Source organism: Myodes glareolus, chromosome 23 (genome assembly GCF_982192425.1).
Source record: "Myodes glareolus chromosome 23, mMyoGla1.1, whole genome shotgun sequence".
Classification (NCBI taxonomy): Eukaryota; Metazoa; Chordata; class Mammalia; order Rodentia; family Cricetidae; genus Myodes; species Myodes glareolus.
Genome location: NC_142048.1, coordinates 46,344,047 through 46,356,775, shown reverse-complemented (window position 1 = coordinate 46,356,775; position 12,729 = coordinate 46,344,047). Strand labels below are relative to the sequence as shown.

At 41.7% G+C, this 12,729-nt stretch overlaps 1 protein-coding gene across 1 annotated transcript; it reads left to right on the top strand.

Annotated features, from left to right (window-relative positions):
* The first annotated feature begins 101 nt into the window (after positions 1-101).
* Positions 102-12,515, top strand: Lsm1 (LSM1 homolog, mRNA degradation associated). The gene is made up of 4 exons (XM_048456465.3): positions 102-466; positions 6,026-6,094; positions 7,418-7,533; positions 11,930-12,515. The coding sequence occupies exons 1-4, from the start codon at positions 421-423 to the stop codon at positions 12,098-12,100; spliced, it is 402 nt and encodes a 133-aa protein (XP_048312422.1). The 5' UTR covers positions 102-420; the 3' UTR covers positions 12,101-12,515.
* The last annotated feature ends 214 nt before the right edge of the window (positions 12,516-12,729 follow it).

The following is a 12,729-nucleotide window of genomic DNA, read 5'->3' as shown; positions in this document are numbered from 1 at the left end:
CTGGCGGGTGGCGAAAGGGGTCGGACGGCGGCAGCCAATCCCGAGCCAGTCCCGCCCCCTGCCCGCCGAGCGCCGAGAGGAGATGGACCGGAGCCCGCACTCCGGGCCTCGGAGGAGGGAAGCGAAGAGAGGCGCCGCGCTCGTCACGCGGGAGGAAACGCCTGTCCTCCGCCCTCCGCCCACCAGACCTGGACTCCACATCACTGCTCAGGGAGGAAGAAACGGTGCCCGCGACCGCACGCCTGGAACGCCTCTTTCTGTGGACGGACACGCGATACCGGAAGTGGGTGGGGTAACCTGAAAGCGCTTCCGGCGACTAGCGGCTATTGAGTTGTAGGTGAGCGGCGGGTTCCAGTCCGCGGCCCGCCGACGGGCGACTGGACGCCGTCGCCCAGCGGAGCAGCTTTACCTGAGTTCAAAATGAACTATATGCCCGGGACCGCCAGCCTCATCGAGGACATCGACAGTGAGTAGCTCTCCCCGGGGGAAGCCTGGCGAGGGACCCTTTCTCGAGTGGGCTCACCGTGAGTGTCGGGCCCCGGCGGGGTGGTCTGCCTCCCCGGCCTCGGAGCTCATCCCTAACCTGCCTCCTCTGGCCCTGGGCTGGTGACCCTCAAGCTGTGGAACTCCGTCCAAGGGGCGCAGCATCCGACGTGCGAACTGTGAAGTGGCCCAGGCGACTTCCCCCGCGTGCCCTGTCTTTCGCTGCAGTATTTCCAAGTCCTCTTTGACGGTGGATGGACAAGAGTTGCTCCTTGGAGGACCCAGCAAGACCTGAAAATGTGAAGACAGCAGCAGTTGAATTTAATTAACGCCCAGCGCAGGCTTTCTGTTGTGGAGCCACTTGCGGTCTGCTCTTTCTATGAGGGTCGTTAGCTCTTTCAGATTAAAACTGTAGTAGAGACAGGTGTCGGACGTAATAGCTGACTTTTCTAGAAAGGCTAAGTCCCTTCAAACTTACATTTTTTCTGTTGGACAGTTTTGCTTTTACTGAAAATAGGTAGTCCTGTACAAACCAAGAGGATGCAACCTCATCTTTTTTTTTTTCTTTTTTCTTTTTTTTTTTTTTTTTGTTTTGTTTTGTTTTGTTCTTCGAGACAGGGTTTCTCCGTAGCTTTGGAGCCAGTCCTGGAACTAGCAGACCAGGCTGGCCTCGAACTCACAAAGATCCGTGTGCCTCTGCCTCCTGAGTGCTGGGATTAAGAGTGTGTGCTGCCACCACCTAACCACAATTTCATCTTTTAAGGATTATTTCTTTCTAAATGCATGTGACCTTTTTTCTTCACCAAATCCTCTGGAATTGGAGTTATGGATTGTTGTGAGTCACAATGTGGGTGCTGGGAGCCGAACTCATCCCCTACAATAGCAACAAATGCCTTTTTGAGCCCCCACTTTAATTTTCCCCCCTAAATTCCCCCCCCGAATTCTTACCTGTGTGTGATTCCTTAAACCGCCTTTTTTTTTTTTTATTGTGTTTTGTGTTTTACTGTTGTGGTGGTTGTTTGCGACAGGATTTCTCTGTGTAACAGCCCTGGCTGTCTTGGAACTCCCTTTGTAGACCAGGCTGGCCTCCAACTCACAGAATCCTCCTGCCTCTGCCTCCTGAGTGCTGAGATTAAAGGCGTGCGCCACCATTGTCTGGCTTTTCAAACAGCATTTTTTAAAGCAGCATTTAAAAAAAAAAAGATGTGTATGAGCGTGTATGTCTGTGCACTGTGTGCTTATCTGGTGCTGGGGAAACCAGAAAAGAACATAGCATCCTCTGACATTAGAGTTACAGGTGGTTGTGAGCCACTTTGTGGGTGCAGGGATTCGAACCTGGGTCCTTGGAAAGAGGAGCCAGGTCTCGTAAGTGCTGAGCCATCGCTTTGGTCTGTAAGCGGCATTTTAAAATCATTTTAATCATGTGACTTTTCAAAAGCAAAATAATTTATATAGCTTCAAACAAGTAAAAGCAAAAACATTCTCTGTGAGTTGCAAATTAGAGAACATCTGAGATTGCATTCCCAGTTATCAGTTGTAGCACAAATTCTAGTTGGTCTTAATAATAAAAACCCAGAGTCAGATATAGGGATTAATGCTGAAGATCAGAGAAGCAGAGAGGCCAGTCACTACAGAATTCTTTTACCTCTACCAATGCTCAGACTGCACTGAGCTCTTGTCTCCTCCTGCCTTATATTCCTCTCTTTCCCACATGTCCCTTCCTGTCTCCACCTCCTTAGTTGGGATTAAAGCTGTGGGCCAACATCACCTGGTTGTTTCTCTTTAAGACTGGATCAGTTTCAAGTGGCCCAAGGCGGCCCAAGGCAGCCTTGAACTAACAAGAGATCCATCCCGTCTCTGTCTCCCTCCTGGGATTAATGGTGTGTGCCACCACTGCCTGGCCTCTAGTGGCTTAGCTCTGGCACTCTGATCTTTGTTCAGGCAAGCTTTATTGTTAGAACACAAACAAAATATAATTGCACAGACACATACACACGCCATGCTATAATCCTATCTGTGAAGTGTAATGAAATATTTTTTTAGTGGAGCCTTTTACCTTCACCCTTGCTTACATATCTGAATTACCTAAAGCCTCTAACAACCAGTCCTGCCAGATTACTAAAATTATTTACTTCTCAAGCCTTCTCATACTTGTTTGTGGACCCAGGCTCTCTCCATTACTGAAAATTTTCAAACATTTGCTACCTACTCTTCAGTCCCAATCACAACACATACTGTTCCCTCCAAATCCTTCTGGGTTTTTTGTTTTGAGACAGGCTGCCCTGGAACTTGCCTGCCTCTGCCTCTTGAGTGTTCTGATTTAAGATGTGCACCACCTTGCCTGGCTCAACTATGTGCTTTATCTGTCTGGCCCTGCTAGCTGTTTAGTTGTGTGTCACCATCAGGCTTGTGTCCCTTCATTTCAGTTTTGACTCTTCTGGCCATCTTTGCAGTGTGATATTTGCTGCCAAAACTTGAATTTTTCATTCATTTGACTTACTTTTATTTGGTTTGGTTTCATTTTCGAGACAGTGTCTCACTCTGTGGGCCAGGCTGGCCTCTGTAGTCAAAACATTCCTTCTATCTCAGTGTCTCTAAAATTCTGAGATTACAGACATGGGCCACCATGCTTGCCTTGAAGTTGTATTATTTTTAAAAATTTATTTATTTACCTTTATGTGTATCTTTTTTCCTGAGTTTTTTAAAGATTTATTTACTTAATGTTCAGCATATACTTGTGCCTACATGAGTGATGAATTTTTATGCAGTGCATGTGTGCAGGATGCCAAAAGAGGGCATCAGATGCCCTGGAACTAGAGTTACTAGAGAGTCAAACCTCATCTTCTGCAAGAGTAGCAGTGTTCTCAACCGACTCTTTCCAAGTTCTCTCTGCAGTATTGCTCATTGTATTCTGTATTGGATTCTTTTTAAACCCAGTTTGTGTTTATGTACGAGTTTATGTGCATCATGTTCATGCAGTAACTGAGGTTTTAGGAAGTTGTGTGCTACCTGATGGGTGTGCTGGGAACTGAACCTGGGTCCTCTAGATCAGTAAGTGCTCTTAACTACTGAGCCATCTCACCAGCCCTCTATTGTTTTCTTGGTTTCTCTAACACTAGTTCTTGCTAATCTTCTTATCTCTGGACTGTTCTCTCAAACAGGTGGTCTGAGTTGTTTGGTCCGTTTCTCTAAATTTGTAGGCATTCTAGACATACTTGAGCATCCTAACTCCTGTTTTTCATATACCAGTCTTCAGTGTTTTCTTATTCCTTTTGAAGTTAAAACTTGCCTCCAATACTTTTCTTCTAACTTTAACTTCTTTCTTTTATCTTTGAACCAAATGTTAATATGCTACATTTTCCCTTTATGCTTAATTTATTAGATTTCTGTAATTTTTTTATTTCTACTTTCCCTTTCTCATATCCAAAACTTATCCTTCAAGGTCCAACTGGGATATGTATAGTTTCTTTCTTAAGTCTTATTTAATTAAGATTTGCTTGCTTTTTTTTGTTTTGTTTTGTTTTTTGAGACAGGATTTTTCTCTAGCTTTGGAGTCTGTCCTGGAACCAACTCTTGTAGCCCACGCTGGCCTCGAACTCACAGAGATCCGCCTGCCTCTGACTCCTGAGTGCTGGGATTAAAGGCATGTACCACCACTGCCTGGCGATTTGCTTCTTATAATACTTAATTGTAGCCTAATATGACTGTAAATTCCTTTAGAGAAGAATCATTTCTCTTCATATAGAAAGTACTTTATGCTGGGCAGTAGTGATGGACACTTCTAATCCCAACACTCAGCAAAGGCAGCCAGTCTCTAAATTTGAGTTCAGCCTAGTTTACAGAGTGCATTGCAGGACAGTCAGGGCTACACAGAGAAACCCTGTAGGTGTGGGGAGGCATTCACTGCAACATCTGATCTGGTGTACAGACTTTAATTTTGAGCTAGACATAGTGAAACATGCCTTTCATCCCAGCATTTTGAGGCAGACACAGGTGGATCTCTGTGAATTCAAGACCAACCTGGTCTACAGAATACATTCCAAGACATCCAGAATTACACAGAGAAACCCTATCTCAAAGAAAAAAAAAAAAAGAACAAAAAAAAAACCTAAAGTACTTTTGGCATCGAATTAAAGAAACAAATGGTTAAAATCTTGCATGCTTTTCTAATCGCTGACTTATTTGAATCCTTAAAGTTATCTGTCTCTTCAGAGACTGTCCCCCGCCCATGTGCTATAGCCACTTTGATGTGTCCTTCATCCTGCTATCATGTTGTCTTGTATATTATTCTGCTCTATTATCACATAAGGTAGTTTTCTTGTTTTTCTCCTACAATAAATACAGATTCATAAGGTTGATTGATGACTTTCAGACCTCGGAGTAGTTTAGACCAGTGGTTCTCAACCTTCCTAATGCTGCGACCTCATGTTGTGGTGACTCCCAACCATAAAATTATTATTTTTGTTGCTACTTCATAACTGCAAGTTTGCTACTATTATGAATTGTAAGTATCTGATATGTGACTCCCATGAAAAGGCCTTTCAACTCCAGGGGTTGAGAACCACAGGTAGAGAACCCCTGGTTTAGATAGATGACTCAGTGATTAAGTGTGCATACGGCTCTCTGAGAGGGAGGGCCAGGGTGATGCCAGAGACCACACCAGTGGTTCACCGGGAACCGCCTGTAACTCCAGTGCTGACGTATCGCATGCTGCCTTCTGCTCTGTACATACATGTACACAGACACAATGCATATATTTTGTTTTAAAGCTTTTAATTGAATTTCTGTTCTAGGCCACTATCAAATCTTAACATGTCTGCATTTCTTTAATTCTTGTTTGGCACCAACTACTCTAAAGCATTGTTTTCATTTTAAATTTCTTTGATTGAAAGCAAAATATGAAGCCAGGTGGTGTTGGCACACTCCTTTAATCCCAGCACTTGGGAGGCAGAGGCAGGTGAATCTCAAGGCCAGCCTGGTCTACCAGAGAGAGTTTCAGCACATCCAGGGCTACACAGAGAAACCCAGTCTCAAAAAAAAAAAAAGTATGAGAATGAGAAAGTTGAAGAAGTAATTCTGGGAATAAGGTAATAGAAACTTAGCTAATGATGATGAACTTCTATCATTCCGGCACTTAGATGAAGGCAGGTCATCCTTGGCTGTGTAGTGATTTGAGCCCAACTAGGTTGTGTAAAATCAGAAAAATAAAAATCGTCTAGGCCAAATTTCTATGTTTAAGATGGAGAAATTATGACACTAAGAGGGTTAAATGTAAACATCAGAGCCCAGAACCAGCTGCCCTTCCTGACCGCTTAGTGTCCTCTTCTAACTACAGTACTACTCTGAGTCTTTCCAGGACTGATCTCATCTGAATCCCTGCTGTCCGTTCTTTCCTCCCATGTCTTACAATGAACTCCACCCTAAATACATTAGGAGAGCGTCTGTTACAGTTTAAATGCTATTAACTTAATTTTTATTGTTACCATATGAGCTCACTGAAACTGGCAGTTTTTGTTTTAAAGATCTTTTCTCCTTTCCCCAGAAAAGCACTTGGTCCTACTTCGTGATGGAAGGACACTGATAGGTTTTTTAAGAAGCATTGATCAGTTTGGTATGTATTGTTATGATCTTACTCTTTAATCCTATTGAATTTTTTTGGTATCACATTATATTCAGATTTACTTATTTCTAACTCTTCTCATGTGTCAGCAAAATGGAACTGTTTGGGTAAATAAATTGTTTTCAAATTATGATTAGGTGTTTCAAAAGCTTGTATATTTATGAATTTGTATTCTAAAACTGATTTTCACTAGTGTTTTTATTTTCCCCATTAGAGGGAGCCAAATGACAGAAATAAAGTTAGTCTTCAAATCATTTCCTAGAGGTAATCCCTCCCTGTCCAGTGAAAATAGAGTAGAAGCCATTTCCTGAAACTTGCTGAGAGAAGGGGAGAGTAAACTCAATAGTTTACATATAAGTATACCAGATTTAGGAGTCAGTCTTCATTTTGCAATCTGCATTTTCTGAAGTGAGAGATCTATGTTTCTCAGGTCACACATTTGTACATCATGATCTGCTAGATCACTAGATTTGAATGTGAGGGAAAATGCAGCTGAAACACCAGCCATGTGCCTATAGTCTCATACTTGTTAGGCTGAGGCAAAACAATTACCTTGGAAACAGATCAAGAACCATCTCAAGCCAAAACAATAAGATACACACATAATTTCTGTTTTACTTCAAGTAAGACAAATAGTACTAATTGAAAGAAGAAAAATATCCCTACAGGTTGGTGTTCTAAATCTTGAGTTTAAATTCATCAGTGCTTCGAAGGGATAAATAATGAATATTGAGATTGCCAGGTCTGATTATCTGACACGGCGAAGAAAGAATCTTGCTGTGTCATAATCTGTAAAAGTTACATTGGATTACATGAATCATTAGTACTGAACAAAAATTAAACCTCAGTGAAGTCACCACATATGTATATTCACACAACAAAGAAAAACTCTCCTTCCAAAAAAGCAGAACTTTAATCTTGGCGATTATCTAAACTCAGGTTTTCCAGATTTCCATTCCTTTCTATTTCTCTAGAGACCATGTTGATACTAGCAGTTAAATAATACAGAAGTAACTTATTTCTATCATCATTCATTCATTAGCCCAACATAATGGGAAATACTCTTTACTTGTTTGAATGTCTCCTAAAACTGAACATATGGTGGCTCCTGTCTATAATCACAGCATGTGTAAGAGGTTGAGGCAGGAGAATCATCTCAAATTCTGGAACAGCCTGGATACTGTGATTTCTAGGCCAGGTGAGACTAGAGTGAGACCCTACCTCCCCCCCAAAAAATCTCCTAAATGCTTTGTTGTAATCAATGAAATTTAGAAATAGCTAAATAATTGAATCTGTTTCTTTATGTTCTTGTAGCCAACTTAGTGCTGCATCAGACCGTAGAGCGCATTCATGTGGGCAAAAAGTACGGTGATATTCCTCGAGGGATTTTTGTGGTCAGAGGAGAAAATGTGGTCCTACTCGGAGAAATAGTAAGTGAAAACTGTTGAGCTGCTGTGGGTCTGGGCACTGATGCTAGCTGGCTTCTTCCTGAGTTCAGCAAGCTTCACACAAGAACCTACCAGATAGGGAAGCTGTAGTTGCCAGAGCAACACTGCAAAAAGTAACTAATGCCTTTTGGCATTTTAAAAATTTTATCTCACTAACAGAATATTGTTGACTTTAGCTGATAGAAAACAATGTTGCTGTTTCTCACTAAGATTGTAATAATAGAGATTAGTGTGGCCCCTGTGCAGGCATGGCATACAGATCTCTGAAGTGGTCCATGTTTTTTCATCTGGAAAGAAAGAAGCAATGTTGCTGAGTGTGGTGGCTGTGTCTATAATCTGAACAGCTGGGTAGCTAGGGTAGGTGGAACTCCTCTAGTCTGAAGCTAAGCTGTGCTGCATGGTGAGTTCCAGACCAGCCTGGGCACCAATATAATATCCTCTTTCAAAAGAATAAAACAGCTGGACAGTGGTGCACACCTTTAATCCTAGCATTTGGGAGGTAGAGGCAGGCGGATCTCTGTGAGTTCGAGTTCAGCCTGGTCTACAGAGCGAGTTCTAGGACAGCCAGGTCTACACAAAGAAAAAATGTCTCATAAAACCAAAAAAAAGAAAAAAGAAGGGTAAAATAACAAATATATTGATCATTCATGTAATTTTTAAATAATCTAATAACAAGAAGTTACAGGCTTTAAGTTATATGTTTGATTTATAAAGGTATAATTTAGAGCTGGGAGTATGTCACAATGGTAAAATCCTTGTCTACCTCTGAAAATGATAAGATTTACATGTTGGAATACTTTAATTATTTAAATAATTGTTTAGGAGTTGGAGAGATGGCTCAGTGATTAAGAGCACATACTGTTCTCACTGAGGGCCTGAGTTTGGTTCCCAGCTCACAACTGCATATAACTCAAACTCCAGGAGATCCCAGGATACCTCTGTTCATATGCACATAGCACCCCAACACATACATAATTATAAAAAACAATAAAATTAAATAATTAGTTACAAGTAGTTTTTTTTGGCACGAAGTTAATTGACAACATTTGAGGAAAGTATTGTATAGATTTTTAAAGGGGGAAAAAGAAAACAATAGGTATAGGAAAAGTCATTCTGAGATTTCAGAGTGAGACTCATGACCAGGGAGGAGGAACCTGAATATTTGTGCCAGGAAGACCAGATAGTGAGTGGAATGTTCAATTACATCTGAAGTATTATTGCTTGCTATGTTTGTGTGTATACACATTAGAAGATGATTATAATTGTATGTGTTTATATGTACATGTATGTTTGAAGCATTTAGTTTTGTTTTTTAGTACTTTATTTAAACTTGAAATCCTATTGTGTTTGCTAGGAAAATCAAAGTCCCTGTGAGACTGTTTGAAATTCAGAATAGGGCGGGGGATGTTGCTCAGAAGTGGTATGATTTGGTAGCATGTATAACACCACAAAAGAAGAGGGGGAAAGAGAGGAAGAAATTAAAGACTGAAAACGAGTTTTTTTTTTTAAAAAAAATCCCACATTTGCTGTTTTCTTGTTTTTTTAGAGTTTCTCAGTAGTTAGCAATATCTTAATTTAGTGTTCAGACGTCTTTTGCATAGAACAGTTTAGTTATTTTTCCCTTAATATTTCAAGAAAATGAGAAAATTCTGTCAGGGATAGTTTGGTTGATAGGCCTCATGTAGGAAACAGCTTAAGTCAGCTGTGTAGTGAGTTTGAGGTTAGCATGAGACTGTCTCCAACATACTGGGCTTGGGTGATGCTCACTGGCGAAATGTTTGCTGCACATGCATTGAGTCTGAGTTTGCATCCCTGGCACCTACATAAAAGCCAGGCATGGTGGTACAAGGCTGTAGCTCCAACACTGGGAGATAAAGACAGGTAGATTATGGGAGCTCAGAGGCTAGCCAGTCTAGCTGAAACCAAGAGGTTCTCTGAGAGACTATGTCTCAAAAAATAAGGACGTGATGAAAAGCACTCTGTGTCAACCTCTGGCCTCCACATGTACATACACACATAAACATGCGTCTGCTTCCTGAACATTGCTGTGAAATGCATTAGTACCTCATTATTTTAAAATATTTTTTGTGGTGGGCCTAGAAAGATGGCTCAGCAGTTAAGAACACTTGTTGCTCTTGCAGAGAACTGGGTTCAGTTCCCACCACCCACATAGTGGCTTACAGCCATCTATAAACATTGCATTACTGAAGAAGTCTCTAATGGTACCCCATGGTGGCACCTGCCTGTAACCTCAGAAGTATGGAAATAGGCAGGAACTTATTACAAAAAAAAGGGGGGGTGCCTGAATTCTGCATGATTAAGAAAATTTAACTTTAGAAGGACTGTCACATCATGATCATCCCGAATAGTTCATTGAGTGATATGCCGAAACGCCCAGGAAGCAGAGCGCTAAGAACATTGTCTTTCTTCATTCCAGGGTTAAGAGGGAAGGATTAGGTGGTTATATGTAGTTTTTCGCAGATAACCTTTGACCCAGGTAACTTATGCAACTTGTGTGGTTTCTAACCTCCTAGTGATACCACAGCTGATGAGCTCGGAGACCTTGGGGACGTGTGTCAGTTGTCCAGACTGAAACGTCCAGAGTTTTTGTTCAGCATCCTTCCAAACCTCAGCAAAAGTCATAAAAATGGACTAGAAAGATGACTCAATAACTGAGTGCTTACTGCTCTCCTAGCTCTTGTAGAGAACCTGAGTTCAGTTCCCACCATCCACAGAGTAACTCATAACTGACTATAACCCCAGCTCCAAAACTTCTGCACACACACCCAGAGGACAAGTGGCATATCTGTATTCCCAGCATTCACCATTGAGTGGAGGCCAGCCTGGACTATATAGAGAGTTCTAGAACAGACAGCTTTTGCTGTGTAACCAAATCCGGTTTAGGAGGGGTGGGAGAGCCCAGAAATATATTGCTACTTTTTCCATGTAGGCTTTCCATGTTACAGAAACACAAATAATACTTACACATTGTAAGAATGATAAAATCTGTGGATAAGTGAGGCTCATTTATAGTTCTGCTTTACACAATTGGTTGTTAAATGTTTATGACAAATATTAAGTATATTATGCTGTGTTAAATGAAAATAAAATTTACAGTCACTATGTGCGCTATGGGTTTGTTTTGTTTTAAGTCTTTGGATATACCTAGTCTGATGATGTAGCCTAGCAGGAGAGGGCTTGCCTAGCACACACAGGGCTCTGGGTGGTCTCCAGCACCATGGATCAAAACGGTTCCTAGGCCAATGAGTTGACTCACTGATTTAAAGCACTTGTGCAAGCTTAACAATCGGTTCAATTCCTAGAACCCAAGTGAGTGTGGAAGGAGAGGACCGACACCACAGAGCTGTCCTTAGACCGTCACATGTGCACTGAGACACAAAGTTTAAAAACACAGTCCCAAAAAATAAACATAGACTCAGTGCCTCGGCTAATAAATTAACTGGCCTACATCTGAAAATTGATGACATTTACCAAGTATTGGTGTTTCATACTAGAATTATGAATAATATTTGATTCAGATTGCCTGCTAATATTATAAGTTTCCTACAGTGTGTATGCTTTTTTTGAAGTAAGGAAAATGAAGTAATATTTTTATTAAACAAAAGAATTTATCTGGGCATGGTGCACATGCCTTTAATCCCAGTACTTGGGAGGCAGAGGCCGGGAACTTAAACTCTGTGAGTTCAAGGACAGCCAGGGCTAAACAGAGAAACCTTATCTTGAAAGGAAAAAAGTGTAAAATACAAGATTTTTCTGTAGCTATTGTAGCCTAAATACTTTCTTTGGGTCCTGTATAATAAGAAGGTATCCTTCTGTAAAGAGCCATCAAGGTGTGTGAATGTGTGTGCACACTTACGAGGTGTGCGTGTAGGTCAGAGGAGAAACCCTCGGGTATCAGTGCTCATTTTGCACCTTACTTTGAGACAGGGTCTCTTTCCACTGTGTACCCCAGGCTGACTGGCCCTGCAGTTTCCAGAGATTCTCCTGTGCATCTTCCCATCTCCCTGTAGGAGCACTGGGATCATAGGTGTGTACTACTGTGTCCAACTTTATGTGGGTCCTAGGGATTCAAACTCGGGTCTTCTCAAGTGCACAGCAAGCACCATGTCCATTGAGTTATCACCTAAGAGAGCTAACCTGACTAACATGGGACTTGTGCGCCCTGATGCCGATCTCTGTGTGCGCATTCTCAGTGGTATATGTTGTGTGCGGTGTTACTGCCTGTCTGTCTGCAGGAGAAGGCTATTTCAACCTTATCACAGTTACAAAAAGCAGTTACAAAAAGTACTGGAATCTGTCTGTAAGGTTTTGTATTCTGGACTTCATGGGAAGTAGTTCAAACCTGCCTATTTTGCAGGACTTGGAAAAGGAGAGTGACACACCCCTCCAGCAAGTGTCTATTGAAGAAATCCTAGAAGAACAGAGGGTAGAACAGCAGACCAGACTGGAGGCAGAGAAGCTGAAGGTTCAGGCCCTTAAAGATCGGGGCCTCTCCATCCCTCGAGCAGATACTCTGGATGAGTACTGAGTCCTTTGCTCTAGAGAGCAAGGGCTCCCACCCGGTCACCATACACATATGACCAGACAGAGACTGTCAACGTGAAAACTGATCTATCTTATTCTTTCACATATGCCAACATGAAGAAATCATGTGATTTTGGTTTTTTAACAAAATAATTGTATATTTTGTTTTGCTTTTCTGTTTCAAACAGTTTCATTCTGTAGCCCTGGCTGACCTTGAACTCACTACGTACAGGCTGACCTCAGCTTGTGGGATCACAGGTGTGCTCCACCATTGCCCTGCTTTGTGGTTTAGAGAAACCGTGGCTTGTGGAGCTGAGAATCACATCTCAATATTGCTTTTCTTATCTCAGAGTTTCCATTTCTTTTCAAAAGATATTTCCCTTTTTAATTGTAAATAAAGAATGAATCTCTTAGTGTCATATTATTTCACAAAATGGAGTTACCTCTGCTCAAAAGACAAAGCTCCCCTGCCATCACAGTTCCAAGCTGTCTGCTCGGGAAAACTTTTTTTTTTTTTTTTTTCTTTTTGGTTTTTCAAGACAGGGTTTCTCTCTGTAACAGTCTTAGCTGTCCTGGAATTAGATCTTGTAGACTAGGCTGGCCTGGAACTCAAAGAGATCTGCCCGCCTCTAC